This window comes from Salvia hispanica, unplaced genomic scaffold (assembly GCF_023119035.1).
Source record: "Salvia hispanica cultivar TCC Black 2014 unplaced genomic scaffold, UniMelb_Shisp_WGS_1.0 HiC_scaffold_169, whole genome shotgun sequence".
Taxonomy (NCBI): Eukaryota; Viridiplantae; Streptophyta; class Magnoliopsida; order Lamiales; family Lamiaceae; genus Salvia; species Salvia hispanica.
This window is the reverse complement of record NW_025951881.1, coordinates 124,680-145,328: the sequence shown is the minus strand read 5'-3', so window position 1 is coordinate 145,328 and position 20,649 is coordinate 124,680. Positions and strand designations below refer to the sequence as shown.

The 20,649-nt window shown below is 36.3% G+C and overlaps 4 protein-coding genes across 5 annotated transcripts; 3 read left to right on the top strand and 1 right to left on the bottom strand.

The window, feature by feature from the left end:
- Positions 1-3,680: 3,680 nt before the first annotated feature.
- On the top strand, positions 3,681-5,149 carry LOC125198600 (homeobox-leucine zipper protein ATHB-13-like). The gene is made up of 3 exons (XM_048096921.1): positions 3,681-3,945; positions 4,047-4,426; positions 4,647-5,149. The coding sequence occupies exons 1-3, from the start codon at positions 3,882-3,884 to the stop codon at positions 4,974-4,976; spliced, it is 774 nt and encodes a 257-aa protein (XP_047952878.1). The 5' UTR covers positions 3,681-3,881; the 3' UTR covers positions 4,977-5,149.
- Positions 5,150-8,501: 3,352 nt separating this feature from the next.
- LOC125198601 (serine/threonine-protein kinase PBL34-like) lies at positions 8,502-12,673 on the top strand. Its single transcript, XM_048096922.1, has 6 exons — positions 8,502-9,403; positions 10,625-10,962; positions 11,060-11,195; positions 11,461-11,597; positions 11,685-11,808; positions 11,882-12,673. The coding sequence occupies exons 1-6, from the start codon at positions 9,190-9,192 to the stop codon at positions 12,388-12,390; spliced, it is 1,458 nt and encodes a 485-aa protein (XP_047952879.1). The 5' UTR covers positions 8,502-9,189; the 3' UTR covers positions 12,391-12,673.
- Positions 12,674-12,698: 25 nt separating this feature from the next.
- Positions 12,699-14,729, bottom strand: LOC125198602 (galactose mutarotase-like). Its single transcript, XM_048096923.1, has 5 exons — positions 14,470-14,729; positions 14,353-14,402; positions 13,764-13,887; positions 13,529-13,636; positions 12,699-13,442 (listed from the first exon to the last, which is right to left on the bottom strand). The coding sequence occupies exons 1-5, from the start codon at positions 14,630-14,632 to the stop codon at positions 12,811-12,813; spliced, it is 1,077 nt and encodes a 358-aa protein (XP_047952880.1). The 5' UTR covers positions 14,633-14,729; the 3' UTR covers positions 12,699-12,810.
- Positions 14,730-17,032: 2,303 nt separating this feature from the next.
- LOC125198631 (polyvinylalcohol dehydrogenase-like) lies at positions 17,033-19,336 on the top strand. 2 transcript variants are annotated; one of them, XM_048096954.1, is made up of 4 exons: positions 17,033-17,140; positions 17,236-17,687; positions 18,046-18,646; positions 18,843-19,336. In XM_048096954.1, exons 1-4 carry the CDS (start codon positions 17,036-17,038, stop codon positions 19,284-19,286), a joined length of 1,602 nt encoding a protein of 533 aa, XP_047952911.1. In that variant the 5' UTR covers positions 17,033-17,035; the 3' UTR covers positions 19,287-19,336. The 2 variants fall into 2 exon arrangements, with proteins under 2 accessions (XP_047952911.1, XP_047952912.1); XM_048096955.1 differs by having other exon boundaries at positions 17,068-17,140; positions 17,230-17,687.
- The last annotated feature ends 1,313 nt before the right edge of the window (positions 19,337-20,649 follow it).

Below are 20,649 nucleotides of genomic sequence, written 5' to 3'. Positions count from 1 at the left end.
CATTAAAATATTAGTAGTGTAATTGTAAGTGAATCAAGATCGACAAAAATACGTTTGTTGTTTTTTAGGTATCGATCATTTTTACTATTCCATTTATTATTGAGAATTAATACAAAACATTTAATATATGGCTATTTTCGTTTAACTATTCCCCTAAGTAAATAATGTAAAAGAGGAGTTGATAAATAAATTATTACTTGAAATTTTCTTCAATAATTTTTATTTTTTTCTGTTATAGGAAACTGGTATTGTTGGTGTGCATAGAAAATTCTTCATAATTAACGTTTTTTAGTAAATGTCAATTTTATTGTCTATTATATTTCAATACAAACCAATTATGTGGAGTAGTATTAAGCAAATATTGGGAAATGGCAATAAATACGTTTAAATGTCGGTGATGCCGGTTCACCCTTCATTTTTACAGTGTATCATTAGTACATTAATCCTCTATTTAAAGGCGGCTATCCTATCCTAGTCTCCTAGGTACATATATAAAATGAATATGTGAAATGAACTTGGAACTAATTAATCAAGTTTTTTAAGGAAATTAAGTATTGATATAGTATTTATTATTGATGGGTGAGTAGTAGCTAGTTGAGGTTAAGATGGAATAATCCAAGAAATGATATTTTAAATTTTTAGATTAGTGATGAACTAAAATTTGCCGTTAATATAGAGAAGGAACGTGATTGGTTGAAAGAAAAACGATGGAAGATTTTAATAGGGAAGAGCACATGGGAATGTGGGAGAGGAAATAATAAAAAAGAAAAAGAAAAATGAAGATAGGAGAGCATGGATTCCCACAACACAAAACATTCCAACTAAGGTGCCCATGTGAATTTAGCTTATTTTTAGGTCACAACCAGGTGGAACTCACCCATACCTCTCTCACCCCACATATAGTTAAATTACATATATCAAAATCATGAATACATGGATAATCATGCTTAATTTTTCATTATGTTTGAAAAAAATCTCAGCCCAAAAATGCTTTTTTGCTTTTGTGGTTTCCGACGATTAGATATTCAGATGTATTAATATACGCTTTGAAATTTCATCTAATTTAATGGGGGTGGACTAAACTCGAAATAATGGATGTCGTACAACGCTTATGGAGATGTAGGGAATTTATGAACCTTGGGGAGTTAATAAGTGGAGCGTCGACGACCGGACAAAACATGGAGCGAAGATTCCAAATGATATACCGTTTATAATAAATGATAGAGTATTGACGTACCATTAGTGGAATTTGGAATTTGGTAAAAAAAAAATTGAAGGATTTACAGGAAATAAGTTAAAATAAGTAATACTATTCCGTACGAATGATATGAAAATAAAGTGGGAGAAGAAGTGCATTCATAAGAGAGGATGAGATAATTAAGAAAATAAAAAGTAGTAAAAAAAGGAAAGAGTACCAATTGGTAATGGCTATGAGATAAGACTTTGTTTCACTAAATTTACTTTTTACATTTCTTTTATACAGTATTAATTAATTAAAAATCAAATAAAAATCTGCCTATTCGCATGCATAGCGAGTGGGCAAAATGCGATGTTGTGATTGGTGGATGTACACAACAATACTTTCTTATGACAATTCTAAATAATCCAACTATCAATTATGCATATTCATTTTTTACAGAGTTATAAGAAATGATATACGTGGAAACAAAATGTGATCCCTACTCAATGAATGTATGCTGATCGAAAAAAAATAAGAAAAATGAGTGAGAAGAAGAAAATCAAACAAAATAAATAAAGAAATAAACATATCTTATAGAAAAAAGATGAAGAAGATGAGGAATTACTTGTAACTGCATCCATCACATTCGAGATTCTTTACCCATTTTTTGGTGTTAAATTTTACTTTTCTATTTTTTTAATAAAATTTAAGTGTTTTGTATTTGAGTTAGTGTTTTACATTTTCTTTAATATTTTAAAACATATTGGCATGAAATATATGGTAATGCTTTCCAAATATAATTAACAAGAATAGAAAAAAGATCGGTATAAAGCAGGAAAAACTTCAGTATACTATCACGCTATGCGTCCGTCCAATCACAATTTTAGAAATACAACAAAAAGGAAGAGACTCTGAATATTGTGATTGACTGACACACCACGTGTCAATATGTCTGGATCACTGAATATTTATTCGTCTAAAGCAAGCTATAAGGAAACAGGCATTAGGTTGATTGTCGTCTCCATGTTAGAAAACGAGACTACTACATACTTTCATCATTTCATGCATTCGTTGAACCTAAACATTTCATTTAATTACACCAAACTTCATAAACTATAGTGCTTAAGATATTAACAAACATATGAGAGTGACATTTGTGGTTACTATTGAGTGAGTGCAGATTCATTTCCACGTTTGGGAGCTCTAGGTTTCACCCAACTTTCATAGGCTTGTTTGATTTGGGGAGCCTCTTTTTTGTTGCCATTCAAAATTCTTGCATTTCTCTATCATCATTCAAAATCCTTTGCCTAACACCATTTCCATCTTCATCATTTTTGTTAGAAAAATTGATTGATGTGTTGAAATAGAATGTGTGAGTTTAGGGAAATAGAGAGACTGTGTCATTCTTCTTTGTAACTAAATTTCCTTGCATTAATTGATATGTTGTGCAATATAAAACCACACCATATTTGCTAATATTCCATTGAATTTAGCAATAGGGTATTGATGTGTTTTACACTTTTACGTATTGGTATTTAGTACTATATAATTAAATAAGTAGTTAATTATTCTTGTCGTGTAACTTTTTTTTTGGGTGATAAATTGTAATTTTACATATATACAGAGATGATTATTTTGCAATTTATTTGACTTAGCTCGTATCTCTTAGTGCATGTTATCGATATAACACATAATTGTTATAAAAACAAACCACGATATCAACATAGTATTAAAATTAAGTAATAGTGAGCTTTATAGGTATCATTTGTGGACATTCCTTTGTATTTCTCCAATCATTTCACGTTCCATGCTAATAAAAAATGCTCAAGCTGCAATAATTCCGATAAAAATAACAAAAACTATTTTGAGTCCACGATGATGTTGAAAGGTGCTTCAAAATTGATATAAGTGATTTTTATTTTATTTTGTAATTCCTTATTCGATGACTATACAACTTCTTTCTGTCCGTTTCCATTCCAACAAAGTGGAGTAATCACGAATTTCATACTCTCCATTAAAAAAAAATCAAAATTTCGTATATTAGTATAATCTTTTTTGAGAAAAAAAAGACATATATATAGGCACTACATATATATGCAAAGGAAATGTCCAAATTAACAGTCCTCCATAGTCACATTCCATATTTCAAATTTAATGATAAAATAAGAATCCATTAATATAATTACCTAACAATATCAGCTGGATATGAACAATTTAAATCGGTGTAATAAATTGAATAATCTCAAATTGTATGTAACTAATGCAAATGCCAAATGCTATGCATGTGATTCACTTTCATTATATCAAAATCTAAACACAATTATGCTCTTCCAAACCTACTGTTTATCCATAACACTTTTTTCACCTCCCATATTTTAATCCCACCCTATTATTGCATTAATCATATGATCATAAGTTAGATGTCAGAATCCCTAATTTTTTACTATGATAAAAAAAAGATGTAGTGAGCAATAAATAACACTTGATGTTCTCTCTCTTTGTTTCTCTCTCTCACTGTCTCAACAGAGATAATCGCTGGCTTCCAGTCTTGCCACCCATGTTCTTCTCTCACTCCAAAATCTCCCCCTAATATCCACCACCACCACCACCTCCACAATTCCACACTCAAACACACACCCACTGCGTGTGTTTGTGTGTGTGTGTTTTTTTTCATCATTCCTCCCTTCCTCCACCACAACCCATGGCCTATGTGCCTGCAGATTCCATGTTCCGAAGCCACGACGACGTCCCACAAGATTTCCACGGTAAAAAAAAAATAAAAAAAATCCGATCACCATTTTTTTCCCCCCTCTTTCCAAAATTAGGGTTTTCGATTCGTATCTAATAATTAGTGAATTGATTGCAGGCGTTCCGGATTTCCTGATGAGGAGATCCATGTCGTTCTCGGGCATGGATCGGGCCGAGGAGTTCCACGCGGACGACGAGGGCTCGGACGACGGCTCCCAGCTGCTGGGGGAGAAGAAGCGGAGGCTGAACTTGGAGCAAGTGAAGGCCCTGGAGAAGAGCTTCGAGCTCGGGAACAAGCTCGAGCCCGAACGCAAAATGCAGCTGGCTCGGGCCCTCGGCCTCCAGCCACGTCAGATCGCCATCTGGTTCCAAAACCGCCGGGCCCGGTGGAAGACAAAGCAGTTGGAGAAGGACTACGACGTCCTCAAGAGACAATTTGAAGCCCTCAAAGCCGACAACGACGTCCTCAAATCGCAAAACAAAAAGCTCCAAACCCAGGTAAATTAAAGGATCATATATAATAGGGTTTTTGTTTATCCGATACCTATTTAAATCATGAAATTTAAAAATTTTACAAAAAAAAGTTATGAGACTGACCCTGACCAGAATTTGATCAAATTTTACTAGTATGATTTAAACCGTTATAGAGATTGAAAAAAAAATTAAAAAAAAAAATTGAGACGGACCAGGATTTGATCAAAATTTATGATTTGAACAGTTATTGGGGCTAAAAGGCGGGGAGTCGGGCGCGGGGGCGATCAATCTGAACAAGGACAACGAGGGGTCGTGGAGCAACGGGAGCGACACGAGCTGCGAGGTCAACATTAAGACGTCGACGGCCACGGAAAGCGCAATGTACAATCAAAGAAACAAGCACGGCTCCATGTTTCCACCGCCGCAGACGCTGACGCAGCTCCTGCACGGCTCGGGGAGGCCGGAGCAGCAACATAGTATGCCGGCGGCCAACGAGTGCTTCGGCACTATGTTTGCCGGCATCGAAGAAACGCAGGAATTCTGGCCATGGTCGGAACAACAGAATTTCCATTAATTATGAATAAAAAAGGAAAGAGAAATGGTGTCTTCTTCTTCTTCTTGTTCAATTTGCCTATAATGTGTTTTCTTCAAGATTACATTTTTTTTTTGTTTTCCCTTTTCTTGAAATTATTAATTAAACTTGCCATAGATATATTATTCCCACCCCACACTGTTTTTTTTTACTAATTCTTGAATGAATAGTTCATTTCCATCTTTCTTTCAAGTCGTAATTTTGATTAATAGATAAATAATGTGACATTAGATATATAAAACAAGAGAGATCCATGTTACATGCAAATATGAAAATGAGGCAGAGTGGGACTAGTAGTCTGGCAATGGGCCATGGTTTATGCATAAAAAAACAAGATTCCCAGCATTTCAACTTTCTAAATGTCCAATTCCATGGAGTCATCACTTTCTTTAACAGTATAAACAATTGTGTGATGCCAATTTTCATTGTAAAAAAAGGAATTAAAAAAGGGTTTCTCTGAGAAGGTTCCTAGAAGATGCAGATATTCGATGGTGATGATCAAGAATATTAATTAAGGATAAACTAAAAAAAAAAGAAATGAAATTGTTATTAATTAATGTTTGTAGAAGGGAAAGAAAAGAAAGGGAATCGAAATGAAGCACAAATTCCAAGAGGGAAGAAGCCAAAGAGATGGGAAAGGGAAGAAAACAGAAAGAGGAGAGTTGCTTGGGAAATGGTAGTGTCCAATTATGATCAAAGATGTGTCGTTTTATGATTTCCATTGAGATTGCATCTCTCAACAAATTCAACACTCATGTGAATCCCCACGTTTGTACTGTACCATTTTCATTTTTTTATTATATAAATAACATTGGTGATGAATATCTCTTATATTTTCCACTATAAATCATTTGAGATGTTGATTGTGTTTGTGTGTGACAAGAAAAGCATCTATCGAAACCAAATAATTAATCTCATGGAACTAGCTAGATGTTTCTGGTCTGCTATTGCTTGTGTGTGTTGTGATGCTATTTGGATTTTTTGGCTTTAGATTTTTAGTGAACTGCAAAATAGGTTTTCCGAATGTTGTAGTATATAATAGTAATAATTGTGGCACCTCATGAAAAAATATTATTATAGAATTTTGGAGAAAGACTAAATTTCGTTTGAGCTACTAATACATTGTTTTCGGATATTTATTGCTGAGTGATCATACTTTACTTTTATTCCAATAAATTAAAGTTAAATATCAATCCTAAAACAACTAAGTAGTACTCGGTAAGTCGGTATTATGTAACTAATAAAAAAACAAAGAATAAAAGTAATTATATACTTAATTAGATGAAATCTACCATAATTAATAATGACAAAATTCAACTATCATACAAATTTACAAAATGAAAGTAAGAAACAAAGTTTGATAGACTGGATTGCATTTAAATGCCTTCCAACCTGAAATAAGAAAAAAGCAGTGTACGAAAATTTAAATGTCGAATTATTGTTGCCCAATAAATGTGGACTACCCCATTTAAGGTTCGTTTAAAGCCCAATATGTTACTTCAAATATAAAAAGCCCATTTTAGAAATTTGATAAGTTCAAAATCTCTGCATATATATCATATATGGACCCATTACTGAATTAGTAACCTCTACTAAAATCTTCAATCTTTAAACACATTACAGATGCATGTGACAAAAAATCTAAAAATGATACATGAATATATTTTTGTCAATAATGGAGCCTATGCGGGAAAATAAGAATAAGCATTTTGTAAATAAAAACATACTACATACAAAAAATATGGAAACCAACACATATTACAGAATAGAAACATGAATACTATAAACAAAAACATGCAGTACAAAAGGAAAACCTATACATTTGCAAACAAAAATATGCATATTACGAAAATAGAAATATGTAGTAGGAGTAGTAATTAAATAATACTCTCATTAACATATTTCATTTTCTCATATCCCTTCTCCATTCGTACTATATAAACCGGCAAAATCAATCTTATGTATTGATCCCTTGCTTTCTTTCTCAACTTCTTCGATCAATCAACTTCAAAACTATATCGACATACTATAACTTCACGATGAAATCACTTCAAGCATGAAGAGATAAGTTATAGCACTTGCAGACGAAACACATGCATGTGACAAAACACGTCATTTTTGCATCGATCATTTGTTTTCTTTCTCGATCCATTCTTTTATCAATCTATTGAAAAAATATTGATCTACTCTAATTTCATTGTGAAATCCTTCAAGTAAGAAGATGCAACTTTCGAATGTATATATATGTCGTTTTCTTTTTTGTTTAATATTATGCATTACTGTGTGCAACATTATTCACTTGTGTTTGTAGCCCCGACGTAAGTTGATATACATACATACAAAATTAAATAATGCAAGAAAAAAAACCAAGTAAACTTCTGATTATGGGTGAGCATTCGGGTTTCAGTTCGGTTTGACCGAAAAACCGAATTTAGTTCAAAACTCAAACCGAACCGAACCCGAAAAATTGAATAACCGAACTAAACCGAAAAACCGAAAAAAACATAGTATATAATATTTTATTTTATATAATAGAATATATATCTATAAAATATAAAATTAATAGAATATATATAATACATATTATATAGAATATATTAAAAGAATATATATATATATTATATTATATAATATATTAAATTAATGTAATATATTAGATTAATAGAATATATATATAATATTATATTTAAAATATAATTCGGTTATTTGGTTTTTTTTTTCGCCCGAACCGAACCGAACCGAACCGTACCAAAAAACTGAAATTTTTGTATTTTCAAAACTGAATTGAACCGAAAAACCCAACCAAATTTCAAAATATCGGTTTGGATCGGTTCGATATTCAGTCTTCGTTTTTTTTTTCTCACCCTACTTCTTATCCAAATTTGAAACTATGCACTACATGATTGATATCACTCCTAAGTTTATATGTATTGAATCAATGTAAAATTGTAAATCACCAAATGCTGCATTTAAAGCTTAAAACTACAAAGGTCCTCATCATTTATACCAAATTTCCAGATTCAATACATTGAATTCAAACATTAATTCTCTTTTCCTTTTTTGTGCGTAAGCATTTGCAGACTCACAAATCACACAATTCACGCTCCAAATTCTAGAGATCCAGCTAATAAAGGGAAAATTATAAACTAAAGCAAATCAAAAGAAAGAAATACTCAATTATTTAATAAAAATCTCACAAAAAGATTACAACAAACAAAAGCAAATATATTTAGAAAGGAGTAAATTCTTGTCCAATAGGAGAAAAATCCCAGAAGAAAAAAGAAAAAAAGGAAAAGATAAATTCTTTAGTTTTTGCCATTCTAATCAAATTTCAAACCCATCACAGCCCAATAGATTAGAAACGGGCCCACGTGCTCAACTTTTCCACCAATCACATTCGAGCTTCACGCATCTTCCGTCACCGCTCGGTGACTTTCAACCTCCCTCAATCCACGTCCATTCTCTCACATCTTTTCACGCAAAATCGCACGTTTCTCTCTCCTCCATCCTTCCCTCTCTCTCTTCCAAACACACACACTCCTACTAACACAATAGTTAACTTTGTTCTTTTGTTTGGCCTCGAGAACACCTCGTGTCCCAGCGTCTCCTATTTTTATTTGGTTAAAGAAAATCATGTTTTTTTCAGTGTTTTCGCATTGCTGTTATTTTCTTGCTTTGAGAGTGTGAAATGCGATGAAAGGGAGGGGCTGTATCTGAACTGGGAGAGATTGAATGCAGCACTTCGAAAAGGGGTGCTTCGAATTTGCGCATTGATCTTTCGTATTTGCAATTCGTCGTTTTGCATGTTCAAATCTCTGCATAAATGATCCCAAGATTGCATTTTGAGGCGCCGCGGGGAGTTTTCGTCACCTGGGCTTGAGATTTCTCTCTTTTGATTCTTGAAATTTTTTCAATAGAAATGCAATCTTTGTAATTTAATTAATGGAATTTTGTTAAAGCAAGTTTGAACGGTTTCTTTTTCTAATCCTTTGTCGTATACTGTTAGTTTGGTATCTTTGGATTAGGGAGGGAGGGCGCCCCGGTTTTAAGCCCACAAATACAGAGTGGAAAAATTTCAAGGAAAAGAGAATCTTTCGGATGAGGGCAAAGTGATAAAAGTGGGATTTTGGTAGTCTGGAGGCTCATTCTGCAGTTTTGGCATTTAAATTCTAGGGTTTGGAGGGAGGAAAAAAAAATGGGGCTAGTTCCTAAAGCTATGAATAAGGTTGATATGGATGTGGGAAACTCGAAGGCCAGGATGGGAAAAATTGTTAATGGTGATGGCGACGATGATGCTTCGGTAGGTAGCTGTTGGTTTAAATTTCGATTTTTTGGGCGCTGTTTGTCTGCAAGGACCAAAGTTGATAGCTCTGTTAGTGGTTCTGGCTCTGGCTCTAGCTTACAGTATGGTACGTTTGCTAAATCATCCTTTTCTGTTTAAGAAATTTTTGGGAATTGATTCTGTTTGTGCTGCTGTTCTTTCTTATTAGAAGTTGTTTGATGTGAATGTATGCTGTTGAGTTGTTTATTTTGTGGTTTGGACAACTTGATTGGAGGTACAAATATGAATTTTAGTGTATCTGCTTATATGGTTGGATGTTAAGTTTGTGTTTATCCTTGTTGCTGCATTTGATATGTAGTTTTGTGTTAGATCTAGCTGCTTGCTTAAGTCGCGCTTGCTAGAAGAATGGCTGTTTATGCTTGCTGATTTATTGCTTGTATCTTTGGTGGATATGCCACTGTCTTGATGAAGTTGCCTCATAAGTTTTAGCGTGTATGCAGTGTTTCTCGTTGCTTTATGATGTATGTTGTTGGAATTGGTTCTTTGGTTTTACACACAGTACTTAGGGTACATAGAAATATATTACATACAAGTTACACGTGGTTGATGATTTTGTTTTGATTTGTTACTGTTTCAATAACGGAATGAGAGTGTTAGAAAACTAATTTAAGGCGTGTGACGCGTGTCAGCTGTACTAGTTGTGTTACGTTGTAGATGATCCTTTGAAATAACATCTTGGCAGCATTCCTACTAGGTGAAACTTTCGCTGACCTCCATGTGGCTTTTTGGTGTAACGGCTGATTGATTCTTTGGTTTACAATACTACTTAGGGAACATAGATTAAGTACGAGTTACACGTGGTTGATTGTTTTGATTTGTTTCTGTTTCTGATTCTAGATCAGAATTAGTGGTGGCTAATTTAATGCGCGTGACGCGAGTCAACTATACTAGTTGTATTGTTGGGGAAACTAATTTAAGGCGTGTGACGCGTGTCTGCTATACTAGTTATACTACGCCTAAAGGGAAATGATGAAACTTGTAGTTGTACTACTAGGTTAAACTTTTGCTGAGCTCCACGTGGCTTTTACATGTAACGGTTGCATCTCCTTTATGTGCATGGTTCATGGCTGTTTATTGGTATTTTTTATTTATGTTAGAACCCAAGTATGGGAAACTATAACTATAGAATCTCTCGGAAAATGGAAATGAATCAATTTTTTTTGAGCAAGAATGTTAATCAACTTGTTTGAAATGAGCTTGTGAACTATGGGGTGTTGATGAGTACTAACATCTTTGCATTTTTTACTTGGATTTGAACTCATCTATTCTTGTTACTTTTGTGCACCAGCGGAAAGTAAATCTACAAATGAGACAAGTAGAGACCAACCAGTTGTTCCGGTAGTATCATCTTCAGCAACAAGCAATGCTGAAAGTGTTCCATCAACTCCCAAAATTGAAGAGGAACTGAAAATATCTTCTCAGCTACGAAAGTTCACTTACAATGAGCTTAAGCTGGCCACAAGGAGTTTCAGGCCCGACAGTCTCCTTGGGGAGGGTGGCTTTGGCTGCGTTTTCAAAGGTTGGGTCAATGAGAATGGAAACACTCCCGTTAAGCCCGGTACAGGGCTTACTGTGGCTGTCAAAACTCTTAATCATGATGGACTTCAAGGCCATAAAGAGTGGCTAGTACGAAACTACTTCCCTTTCTTTATCTTATTCTATTCTTCAATTTCAAAGATTCTTCTTATTCACATTTCACTCACGTGGTTCTATAATAATGCAGGCTGAAATAAATTATCTTGGTGAGCTCATCCATCCGAATTTGGTTACATTGATCGGCTATTGCATAGAGGATGACCAAAGGCTCCTCGTCTATGAATTCATGGCAAGGGGCAGCTTGGAAAATCACTTATTCAAGAGTATGTTTCTTTTTTCCACCCACAACGAACGTGGTTTCAATATTTGTAGTTTATAGTTAAGATGGCACAACCTGTAGTCATGCTCAAGTAGTTTCTGCTAAGATTGTAGTTTTAAGTGTGAAATCTAATTCAGGAATTTGCTTGCTTTTGTTAATGAGTGTGTGCAAGCATGTGTTACTATGCCTGTGACTTTCAAGAATCTAATTTAAGAATTCTTTCATTATTTTCAATTGTATGTTTGTGATGCACTTCTTCTGATGTATAGGATCCTTGCCTCTTCCTTGGGCTATAAGAATGAAAATAGCACTAAATGCAGCAAAGGGCCTTGCTTTTCTTCATGAAGAAGCAGAGAAACCTGTTATATATAGAGATTTCAAAACTTCAAACATTCTGCTAGATGTGGTATGATGTCTGAATCTTTCAAGATTATGGAGTCCTATCCTTAGCTTTCTTGATCCTCTAAACTTACCTCTATTATTGTTAATCTAGGAGTACAATGCAAAGCTTTCCGATTTTGGACTTGCCAAAGACGGGCCTGAGGGAGACAAGACGCACGTGTCAACCCGTGTGATGGGAACATATGGCTATGCTGCACCGGAGTATGTCATGACAGGTAACATCCTCCTCTTGCTGCGTGAATTGTTCATGTGTGATAATGGCTTCTCAGACACCGTCTCGTTGTTCAGGGCATCTCACTGCAAAGAGCGATGTGTATAGCTTCGGAGTGGTCTTGCTGGAGCTGTTGACGGGGCGGAGATCCATGGACAAGAGCAGACCTCCCGGGGAGCACAACTTGGTGGAATGGTCGAGGCCTTACCTCGACGAGAGGAGGCGGTTCTACAGGCTGATTGATCCTCGTCTGGAGGGGCGCTTCTCTGTCAAAGGCGCTCAGAAAACTGTGCAGCTGGCTGCTCGCTGCCTCAGCCGGGATGCCAAGATTAGACCCGCGATGAGCGAGATAGTTTTAGCTCTGGAGCCGCTGCCAGCTCTCAAGGACATGGCGTGCTCCTCGTCCTATTTTCAGGCGATGAACAATGCCCGTGGTTCTGCGACCATGAATGCAAGAACCGGAGGTAGATTGCAGACGAGAAACGGGCAGCAGCCAACAAGGAGCCCCTCCATGCCTAACAGGTATTACGGCTCGCCATATCAAGAAATCACGCCTCTGCGATCTCCGTTAGCTAACAAGCCCTGATCGGAGTTTTCTCGTTGCGTTGCTGTTCATTCTTCTCCAAGATCATCATCTCCTCCTGGTTGAGAGATTGCTTTTTATTTTATTACCATGTAGAGATGAGACATTCGTTGATATGGAGGCTCTTTTTTCACCTTGCTCATAACTGTTGAGATGTTTAGATGAGTAAGTTAAAAACATAGAGAGATGTTTGTGCAGTTACTGTGTTTGAACATGAAGAAGAATGGCATTTTGGCCAAACTCATTTTCTATTTTGAACCATCATCAAAATTGAGTATTTATTTCACTTGGCTGGATTGTTTAGATGCAAATTGAATATTCAAATATCTTAAGAACATTCATTAATGTTATAATGCAGGAAATGGAGAAAGAGACTAATGCTGCATCCCTCCACTTTTATTACAACAAACAAACATAGCCTCATCATTTCTTTGTGGTAAACACAAACACCATACGATGATCATAAATCTGCCCAGGATTCACAATCTGTGAAGGAAAATTAGGATGATTCACAGAGTCTGGGAACCCTTGAGTCTCCAAACACAAGGCCGCATGAGACTGGTATATGAACCCACCCTTCCCCTTCACGTTGTCGATGAAGTTGCCTGTGTACAGCTGCACGCCCGGGGCATTGGCTGACACCTTCATCACTCTCCCCGACTTCTTGTTGTAGACCACTGCCACCGGCTTCATCTTCAGCCCCTTGTAGTCGTCCACCACATAGTTGATGTCGTACCCCCTTGACCCTTTGGGGAGGTCCTTGATGGGGCCTTTTATCACACGGGGCTTGAGGAAATCGTAAGGAGTCTTCTTCACTGAGGTGATTTCTCCCGTTGGGATGAGCCCCTGGTCGACTGGTGTGATGTGGGACGCAAATATCTGCAGCGAGTCAGAGAGGATGCTCCCACTGTTGTGGTTACCGAGGTTCCAGTAGGCGTGCTGGGCTAGGTTTATCGGGGTAGCCTTGTTTAGAGCTTTCGCCTTCATTTTCACAACCAGCGTGTAAGGGGCCACTAGAGCATAGGTTACCGAGGCCAGAACAGAACCGGGGAAACCTGTTAAAACAAATTTGAGTTTTCAGAACAAGCCACAAACTTCTGCAAATAAGGACAACATTCTTGATCATTGCTAATTTCATTACCTTCTTCTCCATCAACGCTGTGATATGTTAGTGTAATGTAAGGAGATCGGCCATACTTAACGTGCTTCTTCACCTTCCACACGACTTGGCTGAACCCTTTCGACCCACCTAAATACAGACAATGACATAAAGGTTAGGGACAACACATTGATCAAAGGTGACATTTAAGTCAATGCTCATATTTAAGTCCTTTTTTCTTGAATAAATCATGAGGAGAAGATGAAATGCAGATCACCATGGAGCATGTTCTTCCCCTCATTCGCTTCAAGCTTGTATACGGTCCCATTTAGAGTAAATTTAGCACCAGCAATGCGGTTAGCTACTCTTCCCACAACGGCTCCAAAGTGACCGGTATCATTCTGCAGCCAATTGTTCAGAAACACAACATATATAAAAGTAAAACATAGACAAAAAACAAGATTTGTAAGGTTTCAGTCTCTAGATGCCAAGTATCTTAGCCATATCAGTTGGTTTTGCTACACATCATCAATCACATCAAATGGAGATAAATAAGTCATTTTTACCCAAAATTAGACATAAATTAACAAAGGATTAGTTAATTTGTAGATCTTATCCATCCATTTACTTCTCAAATCATTGGTTCAAATGTCCTTTTCCTACTATCAAGTAGTAAGACAGAAAGCCGAAGACTTTGATGACTTAAGGCTTTCAAGATCAAATATGACCACACAAAAAAACAAATAACAAATAATAGACTAATAATGATGATAAATCAAGATTCAAGATTTCACAGAAACCATGCGCCTAGAAAGCTCAGAAAGTAAATAATATCTAAAAACATGAGAGAGGTAGATTCATCATACCTTAAATTCTTCAGCAGTATCATAGCCCAGAACAATGTCACCCAACTTTCCTATGAAAACAAGAAAAAAGTTTGAATCTTTGAGGCAAATAACCCAAGAAAAAAAAAAAAAACTGACCATGTTTGTCGGGAAGAACAAGAGAGGCGATTCTTGCACCGTAGTTGGTGACCTTGAGAGAGAAATCGCCTTTCTTGATCTCATACATTGCGAGACCACCATTTCTTGAGGCATTTGAGAGATTCCCAAATGCCAAAAACAAGAAACAGAGAAGAATAGACATTTTGTTAGTGTTAGATTGTTGAGCTTCTAGCTCTGGCCTTTTGTAGGAATGAGCTCACTTAATTAATGTTTACTAGTCATACATGGAGTGATTAGCATGTTGCTAATATATTAAACCTCGGATTATTATATCCAGACAAAAGTGAAGTGTTTTTATTGATAAAACGACAGTGATGAGTTGGGAGATCAAGAAAAGTCAGCTAATCCTTCATATATATAAATCTTTTTTTTTTACTATTTTTTTATTTCATGCAATCAAGAAATGGCCGCTAAATTTGACTTATATGAAATATTTGAATGGGTTTAGAATTTAAGAGATGCATTAATGTGATTAAGCATTTAAGCTTTTATCTCCCGTAACTCATAAATCTTAGTCAAATTCTAATGTGTCCCACAAATTTCAAAACCGATAGTAAAAATTATGAAGTTAAAAAAATAAATCTCAATTTTCCCATGAGCGAAATGCTTATTGAAACATCTATATAGTTCAGTGCTTATTGAAATATTTTAACAGTACTTATAATTGATTTAAAATGATTATATTTTTGAAATATATACTAAACAATATTGTTGCATATGGAATTACATCGAAAATGGAGATGAAGCTAAATTAATAAATAGAAAAATGATTGCATTTTGGATGTATTATGATAGTTCACATGGGCTATTGGAGAGTGGACTCTATATATACGAATATCGATGTTTAGGGTAAGTAGAATATTTATGATTCTTTTGTTTCTTCAAAAATATGAAAAACAATGGAACTAACGACTTTAGTCTTTATGCTTTTCAGTTTCCACTAAGGCCTGCAACCTTGTTTGGAAGTCTTCTCTGCTTATTACTTTTTTAAGCTTTGGCCAAGTCTTGTATTGAATGATGAGCTACATTCAAATTCTTGAAGCATTCATAAATCTTTGTATTGATATTATCAATTCTTTATGAGTTGATGAATTCATAAATGATCTGTATTTGGGTTTTTTCATTATAAGTTATTATTATTAGTATAAAAAGAAGCTTTTTCGCATAATTAAAAAGCTACTCAACTTTAATATATCATGTCGTTTTTATACATAAAACACAACTTTCCACTTCGTATAAACTACAAATGGAGGAGTACAACTTATGAATCAAACGTTCATTTTTTTTTAAAGCAATGAATACAATTTTTTAAAAATATTAGTACAAGATTCCAAATGTATTCTTTCATTTTATTATATGACCGATGGCCGATATTAAAACTTGGCCAGTGGGGCCATGGTTTACATAAACAAATAAGTTCAATTTCCATGATTAGAGTACTAACTTAATTTAATCTGTGAATGTTTGGAGTAATCTAGACTTATAAGGCTTGCATATGTCCGGCCCAATTACTTGGGCTTGAAAAAATCCGGCCCAGTTAAGTGTTCTAGAATAATAATCAAACTGCCGAATTAAAATAGTATAAGCTGACAGGATTAGATCTCTGACTTTAATAGCAAGGAAATATATACATAATACATATACCTACTACCCTAATATAAGTTATAACTACCCAGGTTAATCTCTTTTGCTTAGTTAATAGAGGAATGCGTGCAATCTTAGCTAAAGCAATTGTCAATTGTATGTTACTATTCAATTAACTTTTAAGGCGCAGTTGAGTTATTTTTTAATAAACAAATGAAGAAATATGTGCTTATCATCGCAGAGAAAAGTCCTACACGTTTTATGAAACGCTAAGAGAGAATTTCAAATTAAGGTTTGATAATTCCATCTTAAATCCCTCTCACTTTTACTCTATAGTCTTTTAATGATATAAGTGCGGATGTCAATTAGGCTAGTAGATCGAATTTCGGACTAGCCTAACCGGCTAGTAAGACCTTTTAGGTTAAATATAACATCAATCACAAGTTAATTGATTCGTATTATTGTTAGGAATAGGATAGTCCCAAATTAAACAACCCATTTAATTCCTCTTTTAACATGAGTAATTATAAGTTTTATTTCTCTACTTATCTTAATAAACATTTATTAAACATTAGTTTCTCAAATCTCATAGTTTCGGCCGTGGATGGAATTAGCAGCCACATGTTTTCTATTTTATTATGATTCGGCCGTGGATGGAATTAGCAGCCACATGTTTTCTATTTTATTATGAGTAAATAAATTTAAATTTATAGGCCCCTCATATAGGAGTCAAGCATGAAACCTTTAGTCTTAGACATTAGCCTTAGACATTAGCCTCTCTACCGCTTGATCAACTTACACACACATCCACATGTTTCCTAATGATTCTTCATTTGGTAGACATACTTAATTAATTCCAATCTGATCTAATATTATTGTCAGCTTAATTCCTGCGCAACAATTTAGTTATGAAAAGTCAACCGTTGAAGATTGATTATTTTGTATAAATTGTAGCTGAATTATGAATATGATAGTACTCATTAAGAACTCTCAACTCCACATGGCACACATTAATCATGGAATTCTCCTCATTTCAGTAATCTGTTTGCTACAGTGTGATATATCAGTAAGTCTTATCTCTTACTACAAATCAATGAAACATACAAAAAAAATCTAGTTAAATAGTAGTATTTCATGTAATTTGCATGAATGCAGTTGCAGAATTCTCTCCCTGCAGGAAACTGGGCAAACCACGGCGGCGATATCTTCAACAACAGATACGCGGAGGGGGAGAAGAAGATCAGCCCTTCGACCGCGGCCCACCTCCGTCTCAAGTGGAAGTTTAACGCGGGACACGACATAACAGCCACGCCCGCGATCTGTGAAGGCGTCGTATATTTCCCCAGCTGGGACGGTCATATTTTCGCTGTGAGACAACTTGACGGCTCCCTTGTTTGGAAGAAAAATCTGCAGAAGCTCACCGCCCTTAACTCCTCCACCGCCTTGCTAGCTCGAGCCACACCTACTGTAGCTGACGACAAACTCATCTTTGCCATTTACGGCCCGGCTTATGTTGTTGCGGTTTGCAGGGCTACAGGAGAACTCATATGGAAACAACAGCTCGACAAACACCCTGCTTCTGTTATAACCATGTCCGGAACTTACCACAATAGGTACATCTGTTCGGAATTCATGTCATCATCTAATGATTAACCAGAAGAAATTGCAGACTAGGACATATCTAGACTCTATATTGCGTGTTGACCAATTAAACACAATTTTTGTTTCTAGCGTTTGATCGAATTCTTGTGAATCCACGTGCATATCAATCTGATGCATTGAACATATATATTATTTTGTAAATGTGCTCTAACTTTTAATCCGTCCCACAAAATTAGTTTATTTCTATTTTTTGCAAGGTGGACCCCATATTCCAATATTAATATTCCAACTACTTTTTCTTTTTCTTTCTATCTTTTTCTTATTTTTATCAAATTTGCATTAAAACTCATATCATCCCCAACGTCTCAGAGCTTTCTACGTGGGCGTTTCCTCACTGGAAGAAGGCTCCAGCATCGAAAACTGCTGCACGTTTCGAGGAAGCTTCGCGAAGCTAGACATAAAGACCGGAACAATTCTATGGCAGACTTATATGCTTCCGGACAACAACGGAAGACAAGGAGACTACGCTGGAGCTGCAATATGGGGCAGCAGCCCCTCCATCGATGAACGACGAAACCATGTCTACATCGCCACCGGGAATCTCTACTCTGTCCCTCAGAGTGTCGAGGACTGCCAAGTAAAGCAAGATAATCAGACGGTTCCGGCCCAACCAGAGCAATGCATCGCCCCCGACATCCACTATGACTCGATCCTAGCCCTCGACTTAGACTCGGGCCGGATCAGGTGGTTCAGACAGCTCGGAGGATACGACGTGTGGTTCTTCGCATGCAACGATCCTTCCATCCCGAACTGCCCCCAGGGCCCCAACCCGGACGCAGATTTTGGGGAAGCGCCAATGATGCTCACCGTAAACACCAACGGCACTAGGAAGGACGTGGTCGTTGCGGTCCAGAAAAGCGGATATGCGTGGGCACTCGACCGGGGAAACGGAAACATACTCTGGTCTACTGTAAGAAATCACTTATTTTCTGATGTGGGATGAGTTTGCACTCCAACAGTTTAATTTCAAAATTTTATGTTTTTGTTCCCTAGTGTGGGATGAGTTTCCACCCAACAGTTTAATTTCAAAAATTTAAATTTTGCTTTCTGATGTGGTATAAGTTTGCAACCCGACAGTTTAGTTTCTATATTTTATACTGATACAGGAAGCTGGACCGGGAGGAATTGCCGGAGGAGGGACATGGGGAGCGGCTACGGACACGAGGAGGGTTTACACCAATATCGCCAACAGCAATCAGCAGAATTTCACGCTTGCGCCATCAAATAATGTGACGACAGGGGGCGGGTGGGTTGCGATGGAGGCCGGGAGGGGGAAGGTGTTGTGGTCAACCGCACTTCCGGATAAGGCCCCTGCTAGTGGTCCTGTCACTATCGCCAACGGTGTGATGTTTGCCGGCTCCACTTATGGGACGGGGCCGGTTTACGCTGTAGATGCTGCATCCGGTGAAATATTGTGGTCGTACGTTACGGGAGCCTCTGTGTACGGGGGCTTCGCGGTGAGCCAGGGATGTGCATTTGTAGGACACGGCTATCGTAGGTTTCTGAATATGACTGCAGGATCCTTTCTCTTCGCCTTCTGCATAAAATGAGCTCCCATGTTACTAAAAATGCAACCTAATAAAATAAAATTTTCATCCAATTTAAAGATATGTATGCACGAGTGTGTACTTGAAGACTTGGAGAAGCAATCATGTACTTGTATTTGTTGTGCCGTGTTTTCTCTCAAAAGTTCAAATGGACAACATGTTTAAGCTCAAAGGATAGATAAGCTAAAAAATGCCTAATAAAGCAGGAGCTTGGACCACAAAGAATGGTTGCCTTTTTTTACTAGTTCACTAAAAAAACAGACATACTAATCAGAGATAGCAACTTTTTAACAAAGCACACAACGTAAAACAGTTAGCTTACAGTATTTAGGGAAGTAACAAATTAAACTATGAAGCACACCAGTAATTTTCGAATAGTCATGACAGACTCTTCATCTACAGCTATACATCCACCCTTCAGTAAAACCCTCAAATACAAAACAAAGACGAGCAAAGACAACATCAAAGCAAACGAACTAGAACTTGCGTGTTCACATTCATCCATTACAAAAGGACTGCACAAGAACCAAATTGAACTCTGCAGCGCAGCTACATTGTCGTGCAATGCTTCTAAGACATCCCATCTGAGGAAACTACTACTCACTCTCTCATCTCCTGCAACACCTAGTCTGAAACGTACATGAGACCACCTAAAATAAGAGATTATTTCATTTTATCTTCGGAAAAAAAAGTTGTTATTCATTTCATTTTGGATAAATTATCAAAAAAGAATCATAAATGTTGAAAATGTAGAATTGATTTGGATTGAGAAACCTCCAAAAGAGAAAACTACAAAAGATGAGTGAAACCGTCGACTGTGGAGATGGAGAGAAAAAGGAGAAGTTTTATTAGACCATCTCCAACTGTACTCTATAAATGAGTTTTGGTGTAGAAATCTTCACCAACCATACACCAAATTCAAACCCATTTTTAGTGTTTTTTGTGAAACAACACCAAATATGGTGTTACTGCAAAAATTTTGTGAGACAAAAATCCAAAAATGGTGTAAATTTTGAATTTAGTGTAAATGGTTAGAGTAAAACTACTTTTTGGTGTTTGGTGTAAATGGTTGTAGATGGTCTTAATGGGCTATATTTTTGCTAAGTGTTGATTGCAAAATACAAAGAAGGCCTTATATATAGGCACAAATACAGACAAATAAAATGCTTAATACTAACTAATAAAGGAAAACTATATCAACTAATTACTCCCTCCGTCCCAAGATAAGTGACCTACTTCTTTTGGGCACGAGATTTAAGGAATGGTATTTAAATAAGTTAAAGTGGAGAGAGTAAAGTATGAGAGAGGGAAAAATAGAGAAGAGAAGAGAGAATAAAGTAGGTGGAGAATAAAGTAAGAGAGATGA

Coding starts and splice junctions, on each gene's coding strand:
- LOC125198601 (XM_048096922.1), top strand. CDS start 9,190: ATGGGGCTAGTTCCTAAAGCTATGAATAAGGTTGATATGGATGTGGGA. Junction 11,598..11,684: donor CAAACATTCTGCTAGATGTG/GTATGATGTCTG, acceptor TTGTTAATCTAG/GAGTACAATGCAAAGCTTTC. Junction 11,809..11,881: donor ACCGGAGTATGTCATGACAG/GTAACATCCTCC, acceptor CTCGTTGTTCAG/GGCATCTCACTGCAAAGAGC.
- LOC125198602 (XM_048096923.1), bottom strand. CDS start 14,632: ATGTCTATTCTTCTCTGTTTCTTGTTTTTGGCATTTGGGAATCTCTCA. Junction 14,403..14,469: donor TGTTCTTCCCGACAAACATG/GTCAGTTTTTTT, acceptor TTGTTTTCATAG/GAAAGTTGGGTGACATTGTT. Junction 13,443..13,528: donor CAGCGTTGATGGAGAAGAAG/GTAATGAAATTA, acceptor TTGTTTTAACAG/GTTTCCCCGGTTCTGTTCTG.
- LOC125198631 (XM_048096954.1), top strand. CDS start 17,036: ATGAATATGATAGTACTCATTAAGAACTCTCAACTCCACATGGCACAC. Junction 17,141..17,235: donor TGCTACAGTGTGATATATCA/GTAAGTCTTATC, acceptor ATGCAGTTGCAG/AATTCTCTCCCTGCAGGAAA. Junction 18,647..18,842: donor GAAACATACTCTGGTCTACT/GTAAGAAATCAC, acceptor ATACTGATACAG/GAAGCTGGACCGGGAGGAAT.
- LOC125198600 (XM_048096921.1), top strand. CDS start 3,882: ATGGCCTATGTGCCTGCAGATTCCATGTTCCGAAGCCACGACGACGTC. Junction 3,946..4,046: donor CGTCCCACAAGATTTCCACG/GTAAAAAAAAAA, acceptor AATTGATTGCAG/GCGTTCCGGATTTCCTGATG. Junction 4,427..4,646: donor ACAAAAAGCTCCAAACCCAG/GTAAATTAAAGG, acceptor TGATTTGAACAG/TTATTGGGGCTAAAAGGCGG.